Source organism: Spea bombifrons, chromosome 3 (genome assembly GCF_027358695.1).
Source record: "Spea bombifrons isolate aSpeBom1 chromosome 3, aSpeBom1.2.pri, whole genome shotgun sequence".
Lineage (NCBI taxonomy): Eukaryota > Metazoa > Chordata > Amphibia > Anura > Pelobatidae > Spea > Spea bombifrons.
This window is the reverse complement of record NC_071089.1, coordinates 37,019,976-37,045,271: the sequence shown is the minus strand read 5'-3', so window position 1 is coordinate 37,045,271 and position 25,296 is coordinate 37,019,976. Positions and strand designations below refer to the sequence as shown.

Here is a 25,296-nt window from a genome sequence, read left to right as displayed (position 1 = left end):
TCTGTCTGGAAGCCCAAGCAGACCAGGAACAGGAGAGAAAAAAAAAGTTTACCTGCAATCATATCCCTGCTGCCAGGGGCAACATGAGTGTGGAGACCAGCCCCAACCCTCCCCTGCTGCCCAATTGCTCCATTAAGAGTGATCGTGCAGTGTTAACCCCTTTAATGCCACAACTGTATGACATGATTGCAGCATTTCAGGGGTTAATATTTGTCCCCACAAGTTTGTGGGGACTAAATATCAGTCAAAGCTGTGCTCCTATTGATCATCAGCATTGAAAGAGTTAAAAAAAAATTTAAACAGCACTGACCGAAAGTCAAGGGTGCTTCCAGGTCAATTGCTGTGAGTCAAGTACCTGCAGCAGTCCAACCTAAAAGTGGACTGATGAACAGATCACTCCTGGACAATAGGAGTGACCTGATCATTATGGCAGGCCCTTGGTGACCCTGCCCTTGAATTAGAGAAGGGTAATCTAAGGTGGTAATGGAGACCCCACACATTCTGAATAAAAAATACATAATTACCTGATCACTTTTCAGTTACATTATAAGTCACTGATTATTGATCGGTCTCCCTGATCAATGTCAGTGGCCTAAACGTGTCATACATATAAAACACAACGTAAACTTTTAAAAATGCGCGCATTCCGGTTTTGACTGCACAATATCTGAGAAACATTACTTATTTATGCATTTGTGGTATTGCTGTACTCGGGGGTGTTGCTGAAAACAAATAGACCTATTTTGTTCTTTCACAAATCCACTCAGAAAAAAAACATTGTGAAAAGCGGATGTGAAAATTTTTTTCTTTTTTTTTGTTAGACTAACTTTGGGGTGGAATCAGCTGCATACGACAGGCCAATACGCCCCTAACTAGATTCCCTGAGCTGTCTAGTTTTTGGAAATATAGAGTTTTAGGGGGTTAAAATGAAATACGGGACATTACTGCGTCTCAGATGAGACCGGGAGCCAATAACCTGATCTGTCAAAATTCCATGTTTGAAAACTGAAATGCGCATATTCCAATTTTGAACCCGCAGTGTCGAAGAGACATTCTACCCATGTATATGGGGTATTCCTGTACAAGTTGTTTCAGTAATTTCACATACCCAGAGGGAAAAATACTAGATTACTGTGTTTGGATAGAATGAGTTTGAAATTTTACTGCAATGTTTAGGACACACCGGCACTAAAATGGCTAAATCAAAAGTGTTAAAATTTCCATAGTAAAATACTCTGATGTAAACTCCAAAAATATATACTTTTGTTTAGCAGTTTCTTTTTTTCTGGACGCTATTGGGGAGCAATATTGAAATTGAATTATTTCAAAAAAATACCTACTTCTGCTGAAAAAAACCCAATGTATAATTTGTGGGGGTACAGTAAATGAGTTAGTGGGCAATCAGATGAATAAAGTCATAGCAAAAGCACAAATACTGCTCTGATCATAAAAAAAAAAAAACCCCAGTCCTGAAGGGGTTAAACTCTCTAGCACCATACAGTAACAGATACGCTAACATTTTATGCTCAAACACCAACACTTTACACTAATACACACGCTAACATTCTACACTCATGTATACAAATGCTAACACCATACACTCATACACACACTAACACTATATGCTGACACATAGCATGACATTAGCACGAGTGTGTAACACTATGGACACACTGAATCTGGCACTACAATACAGTGGACATACTGACTAGCACTATACATATACACAGTGACTGACACCATGTATACACAATCACAAACTACTCCCTCTCTTCTATACATTCACACACACTATTGTATACACACAATCGCATACACTACTCCCCCACTTACCTCACGCCGCTGCCTATCTTCTGCTATCATGAATCTGGCGCCTTATGCTTTTCCGCGGTGGGTGCGGTGAGGCACCCAGTAGGGTCTTGTAACGCGTATTACGTCGGGAGCCTATTGTCACCCGCTACACCACAGATTCACGACAGTAGCCCCGTAACAAATCCTGGGCACTTGGCCACCATGGAGACTAGAAACCACTTCCTGGTGCCCAGAGGCTGTTGAGCACTGCACCAACTAAAGCCCCTTCAATGCAATGAAGTTATGTAGAGTGGAGCTAGTCAGCAGACAAAACTAATCAATTGACGGAATGTTGCTGAACTCAGCATGTGTTAGCACATGGATAGTGAGACTGTCCCTCCTAAGAGATCCAAATTGTCACCCATTGCTAAATCCAAGGACCACTTGCTAATCCTTCTAGACCTTTCTGCTGCTTTTGACACTATGGATGCAGGTAAAACTCACCTGCACCTACGTTACGCTCTGAATACAGCGAGAGAGTCAATGCTCGTCTCCAACGCACCTGCCTGGCATCCTAAGTCAATCATGAACGTGGCAGAGCTTAAACCATTGCTTTTCAAACAGTCTGCATGTATGCATAAAAATGAAATTTTAAAGGTCTGACATCTACAAAGCGTTTTGTAGTGTTTTCCACTATATGGCCTGTTCCCTGATCAAATCCCTTTCAAGGCTGTATTCAATTAGAATATAAATAAGACCAAGTCTAATGGAAGCCTAGCAGCTGACCAATTAATGTCAAGCCTAAATGGCAACTTTATTTACCGCTGGTATAGTGCTTTAAAGCAAGCTGTAGAGATAGCAACACATTTACACATTAGAAAGCGCATACTTTTTCCCTCCTCTGGATTATGAATCGCTGTTAGTTGTTGGCTTTCTAGTTCCTGTTCAGGCTGCAGTACTACTTCTATTCCCTCTTCCACTGTCCCTTCTATAACAGGAGATTGTGGTTTGGTTCTCATGGAGGTATCTTTTTCTAAGTCTTCTGGGGATGGGGCATCATGAAACTCTAGTGTTGTCTGGTCTGACCGTATGGACACGTTACTAGTTTCTCCGGAAACTTCCATTTTGGTTGGCATCTCATCCTGGATTGCTGAAGATGACTCCATTTCCTTGTGTTCTATATCTGCAAATGAGGTCATTTTGACATGGCTTCTTGTCCACAGGACATCTGGGATAGACCTTAGTACAGGAGAAGCTGACAGCAGATCGCTTTCGGAAGATGCAACCTATCAAGAAAGAAGACGCAGGGAATATTCAAACATTCACATTTTGACACAATTGTGTACATTGCTTACACAATGTAAGCAAAGTACACGCGCAAACAGGCTGATTAGTTGCATTTCAAATGTAACCACATGTATTCTAGGAAAGTGGTTCCTTCTTTGCTTTATATGAAAAAAAATCAAATACTGATCCTGTATGACTTTTGGACACATACACAAAGCCATGTAGCTTCCACATTTACTGACGGCAAAACCCGACTACAGAAGAAACTTCTTACAGGTTGATCCTACAGTTACTTGATAGGAAGTAGGAAGACAACTGCCATCAATACTCATAATAGTCTCTGTCTCTGCAAATAGCCCTTTCTGCAGGAGAAGCCCTCAATACACTATCCTACGGGTCCCCATCTGGGCCATAAAGCACTCAGCACAAGTACTGCATTTATGGTGACATACATAAATTACACTGCCACCAAGGACTCTGGGGCAACTGCTCCATTTTTAATCTACTCCTGCCTGATTCTTATGATCCATTTAACAGTTAAAGTTCAAGCAGCCATTGTAACCAATTGTACAGGTTCACCCTACTTAATATGTTCATGTCAGACATGCTGTCCCCAGCTGGTACCGAGTTAGTCCTCCCTCAAAACATTAAAGATGCAAGAATGGGATCAGAAGCCATAGGAGTGCAGACCGAAAAATACTGATTTTATCATAAAATCCAGCATTTATACATTGGGTTTAAGGAGCAAGCTTCTGTAACGCAGCATTCAGTGCTTTTCTAAGCAAAGGGATTAGAAATGGGGAGGACAGTATGTCAACATTGTTTAAACATGAGTAGTTCATTTACAATGTTATGCTGAAGTGATCTGAGAAATCATTACGTACGCGTGCAAGAATGAAATGTTGAATCCAGCGCAAATTACTAACAAGGGCTGGAATAAGACCTACTACCAATGCCTCCTCTGTTGCAAACGTAGAAAGAACTGCCTGGCACATGCAATGAACAACAGGAAAGATACCTTGTGTTTCCTCCTGAAAGCCCCAAACAAATCGCATATGTATGCAACAAAGAAAAACAAAAGCCGAACGTTGTTATGTATAAAATGCTGGACTTACCCCTTTAGTGTATTTGCTCCCTATCTCTTCCATAAAAGATATCTTTGTCTCCTTTACCCGCAAAGGAGGTGTCAGAGATCTTCCTGGGGATACAGAAGGAGATCCCAGTGGAGTTGTCCTTACACTTGATCTCAGAATAGACTGAGGCGTGAAACCAGCAAAGGTAGAGGATGTGGTACTCGCAGCCAAGGCTTTTGCTCTCTATGATAGTAACCGAGAAACACAATTCAAACCAATATTAGTAAATGTAATGCCAAACTATTGCACAATAGGTGCCAAGTTAAGCTTTACTACACAGCATGCACAAGACAATATCTAGCAAGGGACAACACATTTATTTTAACTACAGTTTACAGGCTTGATGTTTCACTTAAGGAAAACGAACCAAATAAAGACTCTGGAATATGAACGCTTACCCTGACAACCAGCGGCGTCTCTAACAAGTTAAATTCTGATGCTTTGGTGATACTTCTGATCTGAGCGACCTTCCGCAAACTTGACTCCATTGGGCTAGATGTGAGCAGCAATGGAGATTTACGAGGAGTTCGTTGTAAATGAACAGTTTCTGAATCCAAAGTCAGGGAAGGTACCACCATTACAGGGTGAACCACAGAGTCCAACAGTCTGCGCATAAAAACATAGTTGAATTTCCAATTTTTCCATGATTAATTCTAGCCTCTTTGTAACGAACATAGAATAGCACTACAATAAAACGTAAAGGCTTTTTAGCCATGATAAAAAAAAAAGCCTACATGTTTAAGTCTTGAGAAAAAAATCAAAAATACCGTATTTCTTTTTAACACCAGTATCTGTGCCACAAGCAAATAAACAAGGCTATGGAAAGTGGAGAAGTTTGAAAGTCCGCAGTCCTCTGCCTACACCTAGCGTTTTTTCCACATTGTTATAATAGTGCTATACATTAGACATAACAGCTCACTTCTGTGTCACAACAGGACAGCAGTTTGATCGTTTATAAAATTATACACCTAAAGCTGCATTGACTACATCACTTGCGTCATGTGCCCTAAACACATGCAGATACCACAAAAGATATTTCCTTTGCTTAACCCGTTCATCACTGACCTGGACACCCTCCTTGACTTGGTTATCGGTGTACCAACAAAGGCTTCAGGAGAATCCAGTTCTTGCGACATGGTGGCTACTGGCGCTCGCTCGTCATTACCAAATCTTAACAAAAGAAAACAACATGTGTAAGCAAATCCAAAGCTCTTATATACATAAACCTTATGTTTTAGTCCACTTTGCTTAACTGTTTATATGTTAAATCTAAAATGGCAGGTAACAAAGAAAACCCACGCATTGCTATTTCATAATACTTCACTTGAACTATGCGATCACAGTTGCTCATTTGGTATTCTAAGGAACGGATTGGAGAAAAAAAAATAAAAAAAAAAAAAATAAAAAGACATGCAGATTGGAATGCCAAATAACAGTTGAACTTGAAGTTGTTCACCTTTTGTAAGGAGAAAATTCAGTCTTCTGATTTGCAGCAGATACTTCCTTTATTTTTGAGAGCACGCTGCTTATAAAATGTGCTTTGGTTATAACACTTCCAGGAGCCTGTTTTGCAACGGTAGACAAGGGCTTGGGTCTCGAAACTAAGGAGGAGAGAGGGACTTGTTAGATTACAGAATACATCACCATGTTTACCAGCGATAAAGCGTGCTACGTACCCTCTCGCCAGACAAGCGAGGATAAAGTATATGGTTTAGCTCTCTCATAAGCCAAGGTGCGCTGCACTCTAGGAAGGACTTTTCCATACTGATCAAGAATGGAATTTCTGGCAACTCCTCTTTCACGGAGGCGACGGTCGGTGTCATTCTGCACGGGTAAAGAGGCAACATGCACAGCTTTTTATCTCTTTAAAAAACACTTAGACGTGAAAGGATTGTATTAGATTCTCACTTACTGTGTGGATGTTTTTTAGAGACTGATTTAATTGCAGGGCCGGGATATAATTTGCTCTCTGTAACTGGTGCACCAGAAGCAGCTCCTGATTTTGAATCCCTCCTGTTGTCTGTAAAAACCTCTGCAAATAATCCTGGAATTTAAATGTAGACTGATCAGAATCGTCTAGTCAGTGCGTTGGAGAAATAAATAGAAAGTGTTTTGTATCTAGAAACAGCCCATTCACAATGATCTTGTATAAATAGAAATCCTGAGTACTAAAGGTGTTTGTAAAACCAGGATATAACCTACTTAGCGTAGACTAACTAAAGCTATGAGTACAAAAAAACAAAACAGAATATAAACTTTATTGCTCATAAAATGTGGAAGCTGTAATAAATAAACAAAAAATAACTTACATGCTCAACATCTGTGAAAGTAAACTTCAGCAGTTCTTCCATAAGCCCTATTTCTTGACATGTTTCATACATGTGCTTTAGAAGATCATCCATGTTTAATCGACTTGAATGGAGTCTCTGCAGGTTCCAGGCCTCTGCTATATACCTAAAAATTGGCAGCCAAGTTACACTGAGGTACTAACTGTATATATATATATGTTATATCATTTAAAAAGTGCTGAAATAGATTTGTAGCATAACTTAGATAACTTTAGAATCACGTAAATGCTTCTGGAAGGAAAAAAAATTAAACTCAGAAATTTGACACAAAACCTTGACTAGTACAACACACCAGTAACTGGTACAACACACCAGTGATCAGTAATTAGTTTTCTGTTAACAAACCACTCTAGAATTAAATGAGTTTCTCACCTGTTGGTCAGTAACACAGTCATATGTAATTTGACCTCTTGGCTGGTGGTAATTGGGGGTTTCATTGCCTGTATGTATCGCAAGGCCTGTCTGTGATCCCCTTGACACATCAACGTCTCAATTATTTGTGAATGCTGCCATGTCAACACTCTATTCACGGCAGGATGAAGGATACAGTCCACTGAATTCTAATGGAAATTAAAAGCATGTTAGTGTTTGCAGTTCTCTAAACCCCCTGCAAATCTGACTCCACATTCTTACAGATAAAAGAATAACAAAAAACCAAAACAATGTGAATGTGGGAAACCATACATCATTTGTGTAATAATAAAGCAGTGGTTACTGTAGTTTACGCCTTTCCCAAATGAAACCATATGTTTTTGGCGAAGGTGGGTGCACGAGTAGCTAAATCCCCTTCAGTTTTGATGGCTATATTTCCATACGGAAGAGGGGAGTCATAAAACCAGAACCTACAACCACTCATCTAAAGTATATAAAATGTGTTCACATAAAACAATGGCACTAAACATTCTGGTTAATAATCATTTCGTTGGAATGTGCATCTATGATTCAACATGCAGGAACATTCAATATGGCTTTTTATGTGAAAGCTGCCTAGAAGTCTAGCATGCGGCCACATGAACTTATTCTACACGTAATCAATGTGGGATAATTGTATACCGACCTGGTAGTCGTTGTGGTCCAGAAGCCAGAATCCTTGGATCAGTTTAATCAGACCACAAGGCACAGAGAATGCTGTGGGGAAGGATTCGATTGACGAATCTGGTTTGTCTGGGAAGGCATACATAATGTCCAGCAGGAAGTAAATCGTCTTGTTAGTTATAGTTAAGGTCAATGACAACAAAGTTATCACGTTCCCGTTTGTCCCATTTGATCTTTAATTTGAAACATACAATTGTCAATGGCGAATGAGACACATGATCACACAATTACTTTTGTATGATAAGAGGGTGATTACGTTTTACCCATAGGGTTGTTGCTGCATAACATTTCTATATTATCGAATAGGCATCATAGTTGAGCATTTCATTATTCGTGTACTCTTATCTAATGTTTTCGTTAAGTTATCACCACAGCCTATAATAAAATTGCAAATCCCACTAATTTTCCTGCACTGGGAAACCAAACTGAAAAAATGGAAAATACATTTTCTAAAAATATTCCAAACCCCCTTAGTAAATTTAGAAACAGTTAATACAGTAACCTTCAAAACCACTTCAACAGGTGCATCTTAAGACTTTTTGTAGAGACTGCATTTCAGCTATACCAGATATGTATATAAAAGGATACGATAGCATGTTTGGTCATTTCTTCAACATTTTCTATGAGATATAGGTCAAGAAGAGCCTGCAAGTTAATAAATCGGTGATTAGGTTAATTGCAGCGCCGACATAGACCATAGCCGACGAGAGAAAGACCTCTTACGTGTAAGCTGGCAGGGGGGTATTTTCCGGTACCACCGCCATCCCTGCTCCACAGATTCTGAATTCTGTCTCCAAACTGAGAAATCATTCCATCGATCATTAGCAAACTGGCATTCCATTTTCCTCTGAAAGGCAAGCCATTATCAAAATAAATTCATGAAAAGCGTTTAGAATACAAGCAAAACTACCACATGACAAATTAAATACCTGCACCACTGATATTAATGCAGCCAATATACATTAGTAAAAATCACACTAGACATACAAAAGAAACGGGTACTCTGGGGAACATTTCACATAATAGGCATGCCAGCTCACTTAGAATTGCATTTCAAGTTGAAGAAACGCAGACTTACCTAGACAAGTGTTCTAGTTTTTTACGTCGATCCGAGTAGTACTGCTGCATTCGTTGGTAACTATAATACGGCCTGCTTAACTGCATGGTTTCATCTAATAAAAAGGGAGAAAGGGGAGAATGTTACTATAATGAATGTTTTGTAAAAACATAAAAAGGCCTTTCCTCTCTCAAGGATCAGTTAAGAAACTGTACTTTAATGCAAAGAATATTTAAAGGAGACCCAGTATGAATTAGTCCAAGTACTATCATATTTCCATTGGAACACGGCATACATTGGCCCCTTATAGAGAACGCATTGGACACATGCCATTGTGCATGCAAAATCCCAATGCACGTGGGGAAGGCGCAGTATTGCTAGACAGACTGCAGCAACTGAGAAGTGTTCACCAACAGTAAAGTAACAATGAAGTAAATCAATTAACAAGCTTAATAATATCCATAACTTTGTAGGAGTGATAACAAAAATTGAATGACGGTTTACCAGCAGTGTCGGGTAATAAGCCTGAACGACAGAACCAAAGAACAACAGAGGCATACAGAGCCAAAAGCTTTGCCACTGACTGCTTGTTTGTCAGATCAATAAGCCCTGTAATGAAGAAAAAAAAATAAAAATCAGAAAAATCATTTTAATTAACAAAACTCGAGTTAGGATGGCTTTTAGGATTGGGAAATCGCTTGTGAATACAAATAAGATAAATTAAGCCTTTCAATCCCAACACTCAATTATAATTCTACGTGAACTAGAACTTGATATGTCAAAGCATTAAAATTGTATTTCTGCACAGTATAAAAGTAATTCTCACACACTCATATTAGGAGCATGTGTGTTCTATCCAAGGCCACTAATGTGTAAGAAAACCCCCCAGCAGATGGAACCCAGTCTCCCTCCGGAACACCAAAGACATAAGCACAGTAAATAAGAATGGCAACTTTGCTTGAAAACAAGTAAAGTGGTGGTGGTGCTGGGGGGGGCAGATTTCTATTATCTGAAGGATTTGACATGTGAAAAACATGGAAACATTAAAAAAAAGCACATGTAACAGATGTTACACCATGATACTGTACCTTGTTGGGTGAGCTCCTGTGCCTCTGTAAGGAAACAATTCAAGATGGTAGTCAGGTTTCTGAAGCGTTGATGGCAGTGATGGAGAGACTGAAGAGTCTGTGGATCAATGAAATTACACGACCCATCGAACAAAGGAACACCTGCAAATAAAGAAAAACAAAGGAACGGAGAATTAAAAACAGGAAAATGTTACATTGTGAATAACCCGTTGGACCTAATTCACACAAAAGGGCTACTTACAAAGTCGATCAAACTCTTGCTTCGAAAACACCACTTTATTCCAGGTCCACTCCAGAACAAAGCGCAGGTTAGCAGCAGACCTCGGTTGTTCTTAAAATAATAAAAAGTGCAATTGTTTTAATACATGGAGTAAGCAACCAAATTTAGGTGTAAAAATGCAAAGAAAATGTAGTCACCTTCTGAAGTCCATCCCTTGATGCAGCTGGTTAAGAGACCAAGTGAGCTAGTTTCAATAGCCGCTGATAGGACAGCCTGCAACTGTTCCTCCTATAAAGAGCACAATATAAGAACTTTATTAGAAATCTGTCTTTCAAAAACAAATAACAACAAAAGGAAATCCAAAAAATACGTGCTACTTAAGTGAAATGTGATAAATAATAAACAAATGTGAAAATACTTCCCTAGTATGGACCGCAGCTGCCCAAGCAACACTCTTCCTCAAAGTGTATAAAATACAAGAAAACCAGAAATGTATGGGGCGCAGGTGCATATATAGGGGAAAAAAAACAAAAAACACAATATAGTGTAGATGGTATGTCCACTGTTAATGATTAAGTGATATGTTGCACTCACAAGTGAAAGAGGCAAATCCAACCCATCAATGAGGACTGTAAAAAACTTTAATATTCTTCAAGGTCAATCTAAAAAACAAACTAAAATAGTGCAGTATCTTAAATAAAACGGTATATGCCAATAGTAATGCACTCACAATTTTTTCATGCACAAAGTGCATATGCAGGCATTTGGTTAAAATGAAGTCCAATTGAATCTTTCTTCTACGCGTTTCGCCCTTTGGGCTTCCTCAGGAAATCAATTGGTGCAGATTTCTATGGGTGTCCGTGAATTCAGCAAAATCAGCAGAAGTCAGAAATATATGTTTCAATTGGACTTCATTTTAACCAAATGCCTGCATATGCACTTTGTGCATGAAAAAATTGTGAGTGCATTACTATTGGCATATACCGTTTTATTTAAGATACTGCACTATTTTAGTTTGTTTTTTAGATTGACCTTGAAGAATATTAAAGTTTTTTACAGTCCTCATTGATGGGTTGGATTTGCCTCTTTCACTTGTGAGTGCAACATATCACTTAATCATTAACAGTGGACATACCATCTACACTATATTGTGTTTTTTGTTTTTTTTCCCCTATATATGCACCTGCGCCCCATACATTTCTGGTTTTCTTGTATTTCAAAAACAAAGTAAACTCTTCTAGGGACAAATCAAAATGTAAGTTTATTTGCCTAGGGGCTGAACCCACTGCACAAATGCTAATCAGGGTCATCACTTGGTTCTGTAGGCATATTCTGACCAAGAATGCAACACTCGTTGCAGCAAAATATTGCATTTTTCATAGAGCAAGGCTTATATTTATTAGCTATGCATATTTCACAACAGAAACCCACATAGTAAACTTGTTATAGAAACCCTAAAAAAAGCAACAGTAGATTATAAATGAAGAAAAAAAAATAGAATTGGATGGCGATGTCACATGTAACCAGAAGTAAAGATCACTACATTTCGCTTCTCTACCTTATCCGTTGCTATGACAACATAGTGCAAACAGAAGAACACTTTACATAAAGACATAAAATGAACACCATGCTATGGTTTATTAAGTACTTATGGGAAAATAGAAGGGCAAAGGCCCCAGGGCATACAGTATAGAGCTTACCTGACTTAAACTGGAAGGCTGTACATCCGTCAACCTTGGAGAAAGCAGGCCTGCTACAAGACATCGATTATAGCCATCAGGAACCGCTTCGTTTAAAGAGGATGCAGAATTCTTTAAAAAATGCAAGGTCTGGAAAATAAAAACCAACTCTTAAGCAGGGCAGCTTAATTATTTGGCCAAATGTGCAAGGAATAGGCAATTTGCCACATATAGTTGTAGATTTGATGGTGTGCTCGGAATCCTTGTCCTATGGCATGACCCAATTTCGGCCAATTCTACCTTCTGTGAGCCAAAATGCAAATAACATGGAGATACCGCATATATATTTTAACAGGAAAAAGGGTTTTGGTGCAGGAACACCAAAATAAACCAGAGATTCTTTAAATCGTTGTTAGTGTGCAGCCTTCAAATGTAATTCTCGCATTTTTTGTGGATATCTATAAAATGCTGCTAATTAGTAACTCTGTTTAGAGCCAATGAATACATTCAAGACCCTTCAATACTAGATTGCTCTTCAACAAGGTGTGGACAAAAGTAGTATTACCTCTTTCTGAAATCCAGTGCATGTAATATGAACAATTCCACTGCTCAGCAGACATGTGCCATCTGGGAGGGGGAATGAAAAAACAGCTTCTTACTATAAACATACTGGTAAAGCAAGCCAGGTAGAAATGGTGGGGTTGTTTCTAAGACGTGCACTCAAAATGCCATGCTTACATTATTTTATCATACGTGATAAATAACCTGGAAGACACAAACTGGAATGAAACATATTTGTATTGGAAGGGGGGGTTAGGCTAAAGATGTAAGTGCAGGGAGAGGCATTGTAAAACATTGCAAAAGGTGTATCTCAGCTTCCTAAAAGCTGATGGATTACATGATGGCATAAAGAGAAGTGCTGACACCAATTAGTAAACCTAGATAAAGAAAACTAGAATTGGTGCTAACAGAGCACGACACGGAGCAGGCACTGGCTTCCTACTGAGGGGGTTGTCTGACTTGCTTTACAGCGGATGCAGTAGCCCAGGACTTTATACTGCATTTCTCAAGGACAAGCAGCTCACTACTATTCATCAGTATAAGAGAATAATGCGTTTATGCCTCAAGGGGTTACTGCCATTTTCAGAAGAGAAATGAAGGCCTCTTTTGCTTGCCGTCTCCCTGTTAAAATTTGGGTTGGCATGGGGGGGTTATACATTATGATTGAGTATCCCTGGTGGCAGCAGCTCTTACTTTGCGCAAAGTAGTTTATTTTTCTACTGGCTCAAAAGCCTCAGAGTGAGAAAAGTTTTGAAGGAACATCATAAAAGGGCAGAAAGTATATATATTTTTTTATGCAGAAGCGGGTAAGGCTAAAGATGTTTGTTTAGGCAGAGGCATGTTTCCTGCGCTATTGAGCAGACCATTAATAAAACACCTCCATGCCATAAAAGTTAAGGAGCCAATGTTTTGCGGGCGAGGAGTGAAGTTATGCATTTCTAAGGGCAGAGGGTTGCAGATATATACACCCTGTTCCAGTGTTCACGTGCCTCGTGGATTATTTGTACAATAACTCAACATTTTGCCCGTTTCTGATAAAATACATGTCCACATATTCTAGGCAAGATGGTCATTCCTATGTATCCACCACTCTGCATTGCGATGCATTTAATGAAGTGAACTGTAAAAATATAGTAATATCTGCTTTAAGTGCACAATTAATTTCTCACAAGTCTATCAATTGCACTTTAGCACAGAAACTTCCAGTTGCAATGAGAGGTCAAGGCTTCTATATTTTGAAATCTAAAGAGATATGTAAACTTTCATGATTTATTTGAATACGTACCAAAATTGTAGGAGCTTGGAAAGAAGTACTGCTCAGGCGGTGGGTAGGAGGGAGGAACGCCACGGCTTAAACTACGCTCATGCAAAACAATGTCCAAAATGCTGTCTTGAGTCATGTTCGCAACTGCTTCAAGAGACCAAAACGCAAAATAGGAGCAGTTGCGAAGAAATTGTCCAGGCCTGAAATTAGATGCATTTTAAAACGTTGAATACGTTATCATAAGAAAAGAATCAAACGGCCATAATCATAAACTGACCCCTATAATCTTAAAAAAAAATAAAAAAAAGAATGTTTCTTTTCACAAAACGACCTCTGAAAATGTTTAGGAGGCATCACTTGTTTTAGGAAAAGCATGCCGCCACCTCAAAGCCTAAAGGCTATCTTACCTTAGAGAGTCTGGCATCTGGGCTTGATACCATCGATTAATATCAAACACTCCCAAATAAATGGAAGGTTTGCCCTGTCCGTAAGTATTCACCTGCCAGCTGAAGACAGATACACTGGTATCAGGCGAGGTCACTGAAAGGAAAATATGTTTAGTGTGTTAATGTACGACTAATACAAGCAGAAAAGATACGCGCACTGCCATAAGCTTACATTAACTACTCACTACCCCCACCTTGCGGGAGTCCATGGAGTCTAAGGGGAACTTTATGAAATGGGAGTCAGAAAGCTTTCTGCCAATCCCCGTGGGGACTCCATTCAGGACAACTTGCAGAATCTGGGATGTCCTCCCAAATGAGGGACAAATTAGCCACCATGTCAACAGTGTTAGCAACTAACACCCTAAAGCTCCGGGTGTTGAGCCAGAACTACAAAAACAAACCTTCATGGACGCCATCTTCTCTTTCCCCATGAACACGAATTTTCTCTAATGTTTGGCAGCCAAGGAGCTTTGTGCTGGTCTGTCCTCTTAGCGATAAGGAGTCAGCTGAGAGGTCCAAGCTGTACCTTTCTTCGCAATACTCCAAGTTCTTTAAAGAGATGGAAAATGTGGACAAGTTTAGACCAAATATTAAATACAACATTGCGCAAAATGAAAAATTGAGAAATTAATATAGATCATATATCTAGGACCAATCTAAAATATCTATAAAACAGGGCAAAATGTATTGTTACTGCTATTTTTGCAGAGCACCAAAAAAATGCAGCAGTAGACAGAACACGTATTTGTTAAAGGGATTATTGCTTACCTCATACAGGATTTGTCCTGATGCTAAGCATTTTCTGTCACCAAATGCCATCTGCAGCAGGTGTAAGCTGACATCTCTCCCACTTTAAAGAAATGGAAAGGGTTTTCAGTTTATCAATACAGTCTGTTTTTAGATCATTTGTACTATAACAGTAGGGATCCAAGCAGTTGAACTTCCATTACATTTAATGCACAGGTCATCTACATACGCAAGAAGACAACTGATGTCATGCAGAAAGGAATCTTAGGAATCTACAGGAGACCTCAAACTTCTACAATCTATGCAAGATTAAAAGCTTGTAAGCTGGAACCTCTTTGCATTGGAGAGTTGGAGTAGTAATCCATCTCCGGTCCTGCAGGAGATGGGAAGGCCGGCACACCCCCCCCCCCCCCCCCCGAAAAATCAGGGAGAAAAGGGTTCTTTTTTTCAGAAAGAAATGCAAAATAATAATAACAGAGGGTGGAATATGTTCTTTTACAATGATAAGTAACATGTTTATGACACGGTATTTACAACCTATATAATAAGACCTTCATAAAAGACTTCTAAGCAGTTATGTAAAGTCTCAAATCATTGCAAATTCTCTTACCTGAAAACAAGACAATCTTCGAATGCAGCTAGGTTGTTATCTTTATAACCTTTATCTAAATAATTACTATTAATATTTCCCCCCCATCACAGTGTAAATTGGTGAAATCATCCTGTTCTCATGTATACTTGAATTTTATTTTTTAATTTTTTTGTGAATCCACAGAGTATCTTTACCTTTCACTGGTTTGAACAGCCCAGAGGTAACAGCAGTTTCGAGGGTCATTCTCAGGTTCTTGAAAAGTGATGGCATAAACTGGAACCCTCCCTCCTTCCATTTGAACATGGTATCTATAATTAAAATTAAAAAAGTAAAAAACACTACAATTATACAAGAGCCACAAAGAAAAAAGGCCAAAAATACTCACACACTAGCATAAAGTTGCAATTACAAAGACAGTAATACGCAGAACACTTTACAGGTATGAGAAATAAATATAGAAGGTATTGCATGAAGTAAGGTTACGTGATTAAGGGAAATCCACTAGAGAATGTAATGGTTGCACCTCCAAAAATTACAGCTAGAACAGATGGTCCAGAATTTAAAGCAAAACTTCAAATAGTGTTTTTTTAAATTATTATTTAGCATTATGTGGGCAAATTAGATCCACGCTCTGAAATTCTACAGTGCAAGAGCAGCAGGGTAGAAACCCAGAAAACAATTCTGGAACTGATATAGTACGTGTGGGCACAAAGAAAAGCAGAGATTGCATATATCTGGAAATGAAAAGGAGATGCGGTATTAGTTAAGGGGGAGTTTTAAGTATGTTACGACTCTTAGTCTGCAGAAAGCAAAGATGATGACCAAATAGGAAAACTTATAAAGAATGAAAAATTATCTAAGTGTTTGAGACTAAAGTATTGAAATTGTTTATGAAAGCCAAAATGATGGTATAACAGATTTGGTGTTTTTTTTTTTTTTTTTTGTTAATTCTCCGTTTATTGAAGAACAACATGACATTACACAACGACACAGCAATAGTAAGGCACAAGGAAAGTAGGCACTGAGCACCGCGATAAGAGCGACAAGCGCCCGTACAGATACAGTCTGAAAGGGTAACACAACAAAGTGCCCGACAATAGATGGATACAATAACATACAAAAGCAGTTAGAGTTGTGTAACAGATATGTGGCAACAATACTAGCACACGGAGCAAGATACAAACACAGTACCCAGAGAGAGCAACAAGCTCCGGAATATAGCACTATATTATAATATCTAAACAGCAGTAGAATCGAGTCCGAAGACCCAGGTAAAACGGGTACGTACGAGTACAAAATAAACCAAACCAAAACAAAGACCTATGTGGCGGCAGATAAAAGGAAATAATAAAAAGAAAAAGTAGAACAAATCAAATCCGAGACCCGGTGTGGAGAGGTAAAAAGTGTAGAGAATCATATCAGAGAGAGGTCTGAGCGACCATCCAGGGAGGATATGAATGAACGCCGATAGAACCACTTAAGCTCTACCGTATGGTCCTGGCCCTTGGAGGCGCTCGAAATGACTTCCATTTGGTAGATAAATTCCACCCGGCGAAACCAGGCCGAAACAGAGGGAGGGACGACGGACTTCCAGGAGCGGGGAAGAGTAGTAAGCGCGGCATTTATCAAATGGAACTTGATGGAGCCCTTATAGGCCTGATACGGGACTGAGTTATAGTCAAGGAGTATAGCGGCCGGAGTAGCCGTAAACGTAGGGTCCGACACTTCCCGAATAACCTCGGCAACCTTGTCCCAGAAGGGCCTAATAGCAGGACAAGTCCACCAGATGTGGAAGAGGGAACCCGGATGGGAATTACAACGCCAGCACGTTGGGGGGATCTGAGGCAGAAACCTATGTAAATCAAGGGGCACCTTATACCACCGGGTAACAATTTTGAAGAGGGTTTCCTGCACCCTACTGGACACGGTCCCTTTGTGAACAATCATAAGTATCCTCTCCCAATCCTCCAGTGAGAAAGAAAGGCCCAAATCATTTTCCCAGAGGCTAAAATAATAGGGTTTAGTAATAACCGCCGGGGAAAGTAAAATAGCATATAAGGCAGAGAGCAGGTGCGGAGGTTCCTGCGCCTCAAGGCATATTTGTTCAAAAACAGTGGGCGTACGAGAGCCCCCGCCCAGTGCCCCGGTGGAGGAGAGGAAATGTTTGAGTTGGTGGTACAGAAAAAGGGTCAGGAAAGAGTTAGTTGCCGACCCAGTCAACTCAGGTAGGGGTTTAAGAGTAGGGCCCCGCGTCACATGGCAGACGCGTAGAGTGGAAACACCGGCAGGTAGAAGAGGCGCTAGACGAGCCTCATCACGGCCCGGGGCAAAATCCGGGTGACCCGAGATGGGAAACAGGGGTGAGGGAACGGACACCAAACTCCCCATTCGCACGGCATGCCCGAAGGCTCTCAGGGTGGGGCCTATCAAGGGGTGTGAAGCATGAGAGATGCAGCGTTGAGGATTAGCAATCCAAGGGAGAGCGGCAATTGGGCAAGATAACGCAGCAGCCTCCACAGACACCCAAAGGCGACGCGCGCCAACAGACCACTCGACCACACGACGAAGATGAGCAGCCCTCCAATAGAGTTCCAGGTTAGGAAGGCCCATCCCCCCCAGCGTCTTAGGTCTCGTCAGGTAAGAGAAGGAGAGTCTAGGTGGCTTGCCCCTCCAAATGTAGCGGAGAAAGGCTCCATGACATTTTCGAAAATACGACCGAGGAAGAAAAATAGGCAGCGTCTGGAACAGATACAAAAAACGGGGGAGAACGTTCATCTTGAGAACGCTGACCCTCCCAAACCAGGACACGTGAGGGAAGGCCCATTTATGAAGATCAGAAAGGAGAGAACTCAAAAGGGGATCAAAGTTGAGGGACCGGATCTGGGACAGAGAACCCCCAGGTACTTAATACAGTCATCCTTCCAACGGAAAGGCATAGTGGTGCGTATGCGATGGGACAATTCCGGCGCCAGACGAAACCCCATCACCTCCGATTTTGAGAGGTTAATCTTATAGTTAGAGATAAAGCAGAAGCGGTCGAGAACCGACAGCAACGCAGGGAGGGATCGACCCGGGTCAGAGAGTGTCACTAGGATGTCATCGGCGAACAGGGAGATCACGTGGGAGCGGCCAGACATATCAACCCCCGCGATATCCGGATGGGCGCGGGCAGCCGCCGTGAGGGGCTCAACCACCAAGAGAAACAATAGGGGGGAGAGGGGACAGCCCTGTCTCGTACCGTTGGAAAGAGCGACCTGATCAGACTGTATGCCATTTACCGTAATCCGAGCTACCGGGGAGGAGTAAAGAGTGCGTACACACGTTAAGAACCTAAGGCCCAGGCCAATGCCCTCCAGAACTCGAAACAGATAGGGCCAGGAGACCCTATCAAACGCCTTTTCGGCGTCCATTGAGGCTAAGACTAGGGGGGTACCAGAGTTATGTGCATGGGACAGCAAATCAAGGACCTTGATCGTATTGTCTCGCGCCTCCCTCCCCGGCACAAACCCCACCTGATCCGGGTGAATCAGGCCAGGCAGAAGGGGGCAGAGGCGGTTGGCAAGGACCTTGGCGAAGAGCTTGACATCAACATTGATCAGCGAGATCGGCCGATAACTGCTACAGAGGTCCAAATTTTTATCGGGCTTCGGAAGCACAACAATGCTGGCATCGAGCGCCCGAGGGTCAAAGGGCGCACCACTGGCAATAGTGTTGAAGTGGGACACCAAATGGGGGCCCAGGAGCGGGAGGAACTTTTTATAGTAAACGGCCGTAAAACCATCCGGGCCTGGGCTCTTGCCCGAGGGGGAATTTTTGACAGCAAATTCAATCTCAGACAAAGTGATCGGAGCCTCTAAAGCCGTGCTATCCTCCGCAGTAACAACCCGGGTAAGGTGTGCGCCCAAAAAGTCGGAGGTAGCGGTTTGGATATCTAGGCCAGGACGGGATTCAGGGGGAAGGTTATAAAGGGAGGAGTAGTATTGTTGGAAACACTCTGCAATTTTATGAGAGTGGAAATGCAGCTTGTTATGCCGATCTCGGATCCTAGTTAGATAAGTTTGAGCCCTCTTCGCCCTCGCCAACAACTTGCCCCGCTTGTCCCCGAACTCATAGAAAAGATGTCGCGTCAGCAAAAAGTTACGTTTGATACGGGTGTCTAGCATAGTCGCCAGCCGAGCGCGAAGAGTGGTAAGCTGAAGCTGGAGCAATGGAAGGAGAGTAGCCTTGTGCCGCAGTTCCAGGGCCTCAATCTGTTTAACCAGAGACAGGACAGCATCCGAATGCTGCCGTTTAGCCGCAGCCCCCATACCAATCAGGCACCCCCGCACAACCGCCTTATGGGCCTCCCATACGACTGGGGTGGGAACGTCCGGGGTGGTATTCTCGGTGAAGTAGTCATTGATAGGTGTTTTTAAGTAACGGCGGAAAACAGCACATTTTCAGGCTGACTGAATACGACGCTTTTAAGTAAGCAACACTTTACTCACTCTCGTCTCAGAGTTTTCATGTTCCACAAAGAAAGATATCCATCAGAGAAACCAACAGCCAGTTGGTTTGTTTTACTTATATAGTTAACTGTGGATATTGTAGTTCCAGACGGTGCAAGTAACTGAAGGCAAAGTTGGCGACGCTCCCTTGTTGCAGCATCTCTCAGCTTAGGGATTTCTGTTGGAATTCCACTTATCACTTCGAGGTCTAGAAGAAAACAAATGTTAACATACGGCCAACCTAAACTTTATTTACTTCTTTGCATGTAACAGAAAAAGTTTTTAACGTATACATGTATTTACACAAATCAATTGCATTATGGTACACATAACAGCCCTCTGGCTTTTCTGGGGGGTGTAGATTACAGTTTAATAAGGCTTCTGATCCCCTCTTAATTTTAAGCAGAATGATTTCCCATCATCTTTACCTCGAAAAGCATAACTTTTGATATGTTTATTTCTTAAAATATCTCAACATCAGAAAAAAATAATATCAGAATCCCAAAACGATGAAAGAAAAAAAAAGTTTGGATTTCTTTTTAGGGAAAGTGATTCAACCTAAAATCTGATTTCAGGTTGAATACTAATACACCTAACAGTAAATGGTCAATGCCGTTGTAAGCAATGAGACTCATTTCCTCGCCATTGTTTTTCATATAGTTGCCTATAGCTCCTCATATACCATCGACTAACGAAATGCAGGGGAAGGCCTATAGCAACTAATCTTCCTACTTTCTTACCCATTCAATAATATAACATGCACTTATTACTTTTGACTACAAATGTGTAAGAGCTCCTAGAAAATATGCCTAGTGTACTGTCATGGATATTAAAGAAAATCCTTGGGTGAAGATGTACCTGAAGCATCAAGTTCATCCTGATTGCTCGACACATCATCTAAGCAAAGGTCAACTAGAAGGACGTGTCCAACATTAGTAACGACAGCTGCCACACCGAAAAACCATCGCAAGCTCTGATGCAAATGTTGAGTACCGACACTGGCACCTCCGACATTAATAATAGGTTCTATAGAAGTTACCTTAAGGGAGAGAAGAGAAAATTTAAATTAGTTACTGGATACGTATGGCCAAATGTTGTATTCCATCACATGAACATAAAAGAAAAGCGTCCAGAAACGTTTTATGATTCAAGCACCAAAAGCGTTATACGTACTGATCCAGGAAGAACAACTGCTTTAACAACTCTGGATATCCCCAGGTCATAAAGGCAGAGAACACTGCCCTCTGTTTCCACCAGTCCCACAAGTAGTCCAGTCTTCTTCTGCCATGAGAACTCTTTCACAGCTACAACAGTCGGGGGGCGTTCAGTGACACCGCTAAAATGATAGGCGGATAGGCGCTCGCCTGTGACTGAATTAGTCACTTCCAACTGCGGTCCACATGCCAACCAGGCCAGTCCACTTCTCCCTTAAGGTAGAAAAGAAAGCACAAAACATTAATTTGCTTTAAATTACAATTATTTGCCATCAATACTTGTTAGAATGATGTGCACACCACAAAGGCTTTTAAAAACTCGACTATATATTGGGGTACATGGAAGTAGGGGATTTTAATAAACGCTTCAAGTTTATGTCAGCTAGCAGGGTTTTAACTTACAAAGGTCTATACAAGACAAGGTGCGCAGACACTAAGTGCACATTATTTAAGTGATGTGTTACTTACGGTCAATACGGTCTTCACCGTGTTATTGGCAACTATGGAGGCCTTAAGACCCCAATACAACACAGCAGTCTCCAACAAACAAGGGAAACGAGTACGCAAGACTTTTGCACTCACCAGTGGTAAATTTTCCACGGAGGATTGAATCAAGGTTTATTTCATCTTCTTGTAGTGCTTTTACGGTTACCTCAGGAAACTGCAGCAAACTGCTGGTGACCTGGGCAGCTTGATGCTGCATCTCGCCGTCCTGCAACATAATATTATATTTAATATACACAAGGAAAAACGAGTCATGTTAGCAATGTATCAATAAAATGGCACCTGCCAATAACAAAGTAGATGCAGTCTGCCCAATGTCTCACAACATTTTGTTCTGCATGCGGCATATCGATATTGTCATTGACGTATCCGCTGTGTGACGGATTCCAGACTAACTTGAGCTGGCTTCAGAAGAGCTCAACATTAAGCCGTTAAAGTACTGTATACAATACAGATGCATCTGGTGTGCCGTTCCAATCTCCAAGAACTAGTACCAGACTTGTGACAATTTTATGAAAGTCTGTCTTTACTACAAAACAAAAGGTATCCAGAATCCATATCCTTAGTGGTGTATACACTTCACCACTGCAATTTACAGCGGAGACTATTAATAGGAGGGCTATCTCACAATCAAACATTTAAACGTAATATAAGGGTGTATGTACAAAAATGGTGTAATGTTTTCAAACAGGTCTTTTAGGCCACTTCAAGTTTTGTACTAGCAGCATCAAAACATAGCTTTAATGGTGTAATAGTGCAGGTGGTTGAAGCATCGCTTCATGGACAGTCATGTTACCAGCATAAATACCTTTACAGCCACAAAGCAGCTCTGATATCATCACACACAGAGCGGAGTTCCACCAAAAGCTATATTCCGTTATAAACAAAGTTTGCATTAGTTAGTGAAATTTGAACTCATAGTTCAGCTACTGGAGACGTTTCTTCTTCGCCAGTCATTTATCACCGCAACGCTTGTTGGGGATCATCAAGTCAGTAACTATCGTATTAAGTCCTTATTCACAGAAGTATTTATCAGATTTTTAAACAATAATATTTGACAGTTTTAATCCTTACAAAATAAACCCAACGTAGCTGGAATTTATGAACTCCACAAGACTCATACCTTACAAGATGTGGACAAAATAATAGCATATATTAGAACAGCAAGGGGAAACTATTCCGAAGGCTTGTCACAAACCAGATCCGTCACCTTTCCAAATCCTACATGTTACGGTGTAGTTTCTACACGGACACTACAGCCATCATATGCGTTTTAATGCATATGATAGTTGCATTGCCATTATAAATCTTCAGAACTTTCATTTTAAAAATTATCTCCCAAATGATATTTTCTTATGCTGACAATTCGTGGCTGTTTAACATATTCTAGGCTTAGAATAATGACATGTTTAGTCTGAGTTAAATACCGCATGCGCATTGGAAATTTTGCTCTAACACGGAGGTCAAAATGTGGACGTTAAGTCGGGCAAAAAAACGATGTGATAACTCCCGGGAAAACCTTGTTCCGTTTATACAGCAGGACGCACATGAAAACATTTTATTTCTGTAAGATTTTGTCCAGCTCTACTACCAGGATCCGCTGCCAGATGTTGCTACACAACAAGACTCTTAAGCTAACTTTGTCTGTCCGTAACCCAAGGACCATAGAAGTTTCAGGTCTACCACAGGTGGAGAACAAGCTGCCGGTTGTGCCAACAGGGCTGGATGATCTGGCATTGCCAAATGACATGTCATTAAACAGGCGCTGCGTGCAGTTTATCATGAAATCCCACTCTAATTTCACAAAAGGTATGATCAATTCACTTCACTGACCCCAAAGGACATGAACGCCCATATAATTGGCAACCATTACTTATAAAACAGAAAATGTCTCTGTATCATGCTCTGTAAACCTGGACTGACAGCAGTATTTAAGAGCTGCCTTAGTATAAAAAACAAATATAAAAAAAGAATGAAACATGTTGCCGAAATTGAGCCACATAACCCTAACAAACATATAAAGGGCCAACCCTAGCCAAGATGGGATCGTTTGCCCCTTGCTCAGCTAATGTAGCGATACAACAAGCAAGAAATCTCAGGAATTCAACACAATGCATTACATGGGGGAGGCATGCTTCCTTTACAGGAGAATCTTATTAGGGAAGGCATTGCATAAAAGGACACTAGTCATCATATTCACTTTAATTTCATATTTTCATGGTGTGCCCCTTGCAAATGCACAGGGGGGGGGATTCTAGACCTCTAATAACTTTTTCTATTTCCACAGCCCCAGATACTTGCTATATATATCTCCTGCCAGCGTGGGCACAGAGCTAACGACACGGATGAGGGTCTGTATAAGACCTCCTTGCACATGCATTAAAAGTTCTCCCATGCATTGCAATGGATTGCTTTCCTGTCAATCAATGGCTGCTCGAGGCAATCAATATGTAATCAGAACCACTGGGCCAATAAGAATAAAAGTTCTTTATTATCTTTTTTTTAATTTTCCAGTTTGAAAGAACACAGAGTACTACTTTACTATGTATGATTCTTTGGGTGGGGGGGTGTCAGATCACTGCAATAATCACTCGTGAAATACCCCCCCCCCCTTTGAGGACAGCAGTGCTTTAAATCAGGTTTCCTTCACGTGACAGCACATAATGCACCGAAGCAAAAACCCAGATATTCCTTAGCTCTCCATTGGAACGTTTAAATGTATCCAGTAGTGCATCACCGGGGGGGGGCTGCAAGGGTGGTGTGAATGACCCATTAGTGGATTACCGTGGGTCGGGTCCCTGTAGATGCACACATGACTGACACCACGGACACCTCCATCCATACGGCTCGTGTTTATAGAAAACCCACGCACACCGATGTATTAAGGACCCATACAAGCGAGACATGCGCGACACACAACTAAGCAACCCACACGAGAACAGTGTTTTCAGTCATAGCTAATGATTTTACCTGAGAGCAGACGGATTTTTCTGCTCTTCTCGGCTACAGCCCGCTGTCTAAACAGGGCAGTGCATCGCAGGACGAGAAGTGGGAACAGGGAGCTCGTGGAGTCTTGGCCTTCTCTCCAATGCGTCACAAGGAGGACACGTCAGGTGGGCCTGAATGACACAAGAGCGGCCTGGAAACTCCTTGCTGAATTAAGAAATCTCTATATTTACAACCCCCTGCAATATTAATGTCATGGACATAATATCCACGCTAAGCAGGCTATCCTATTAAGTCTCTCGGCGTGTCTACAACACCACAACCGCCATCTCTCAATTTCTAGCCCCGCCCCCTTTGCCCCGGATCTCCTCCGGACCGTAAACCCCGCGCGCTGCCGTCACAGGGGCGTGGTTCAGTTGGGCCCCACGACCTGTAGAATGTGAAAAGCCAAAGCGCGAACCAATTCGGATTTGGGGAGGTGCCTAGACCGAAGGACGTGCGCATGCGAGAACTTACACTTACGTCATGTGTACGAAAAGCATGGCGGGAAATATTTTCCCCCTAAATTTAAACTACTTTCTGTAGTCGGAAGTATGAGGGCAATTCACGTGATTTTTTTGTATTTATTGAATTATCTTGATTACCACGAATACCTACGATAAGTGCGTATTTTACGGTGTCAAATAAGGCGATACATAAGTCCCATGGGCAAATATATATATTTTTCTCTATGAGCATTAAATATATTGCTGTTTCCGGCAGTGTAGATCAGCACTGATAAAACAATAAATATATATATATTTTTTAATTTTGCTCCGCTGTGGTTTTTTTCTTGTC

The 25,296-nt window shown here is 41.2% G+C and overlaps 1 protein-coding gene across 1 annotated transcript; it reads right to left on the bottom strand.

The window, feature by feature from the left end:
• Positions 1-2,423: 2,423 nt before the first annotated feature.
• AHCTF1 (AT-hook containing transcription factor 1) lies at positions 2,424-24,813 on the bottom strand. Its single transcript, XM_053460789.1, has 29 exons — positions 24,484-24,813; positions 21,592-21,721; positions 20,969-21,222; positions 20,654-20,834; positions 19,796-20,003; positions 15,503-15,616; positions 14,738-14,819; positions 14,371-14,518; positions 13,931-14,063; positions 13,545-13,723; positions 12,264-12,325; positions 11,720-11,848; positions 10,217-10,307; positions 10,041-10,130; positions 9,800-9,940; positions 9,216-9,320; positions 8,733-8,826; positions 8,378-8,501; positions 8,243-8,299; positions 7,617-7,763; positions 6,932-7,119; positions 6,521-6,665; positions 6,124-6,255; positions 5,888-6,035; positions 5,668-5,812; positions 5,277-5,381; positions 4,610-4,817; positions 4,194-4,394; positions 2,424-3,077 (listed from the first exon to the last, which is right to left on the bottom strand). Exons 2-29 carry the CDS (start codon positions 21,710-21,712, stop codon positions 2,610-2,612), a joined length of 4,200 nt encoding a protein of 1,399 aa, XP_053316764.1. The 5' UTR covers positions 21,713-21,721; positions 24,484-24,813; the 3' UTR covers positions 2,424-2,609.
• Positions 24,814-25,296: the final 483 nt, after the last annotated feature.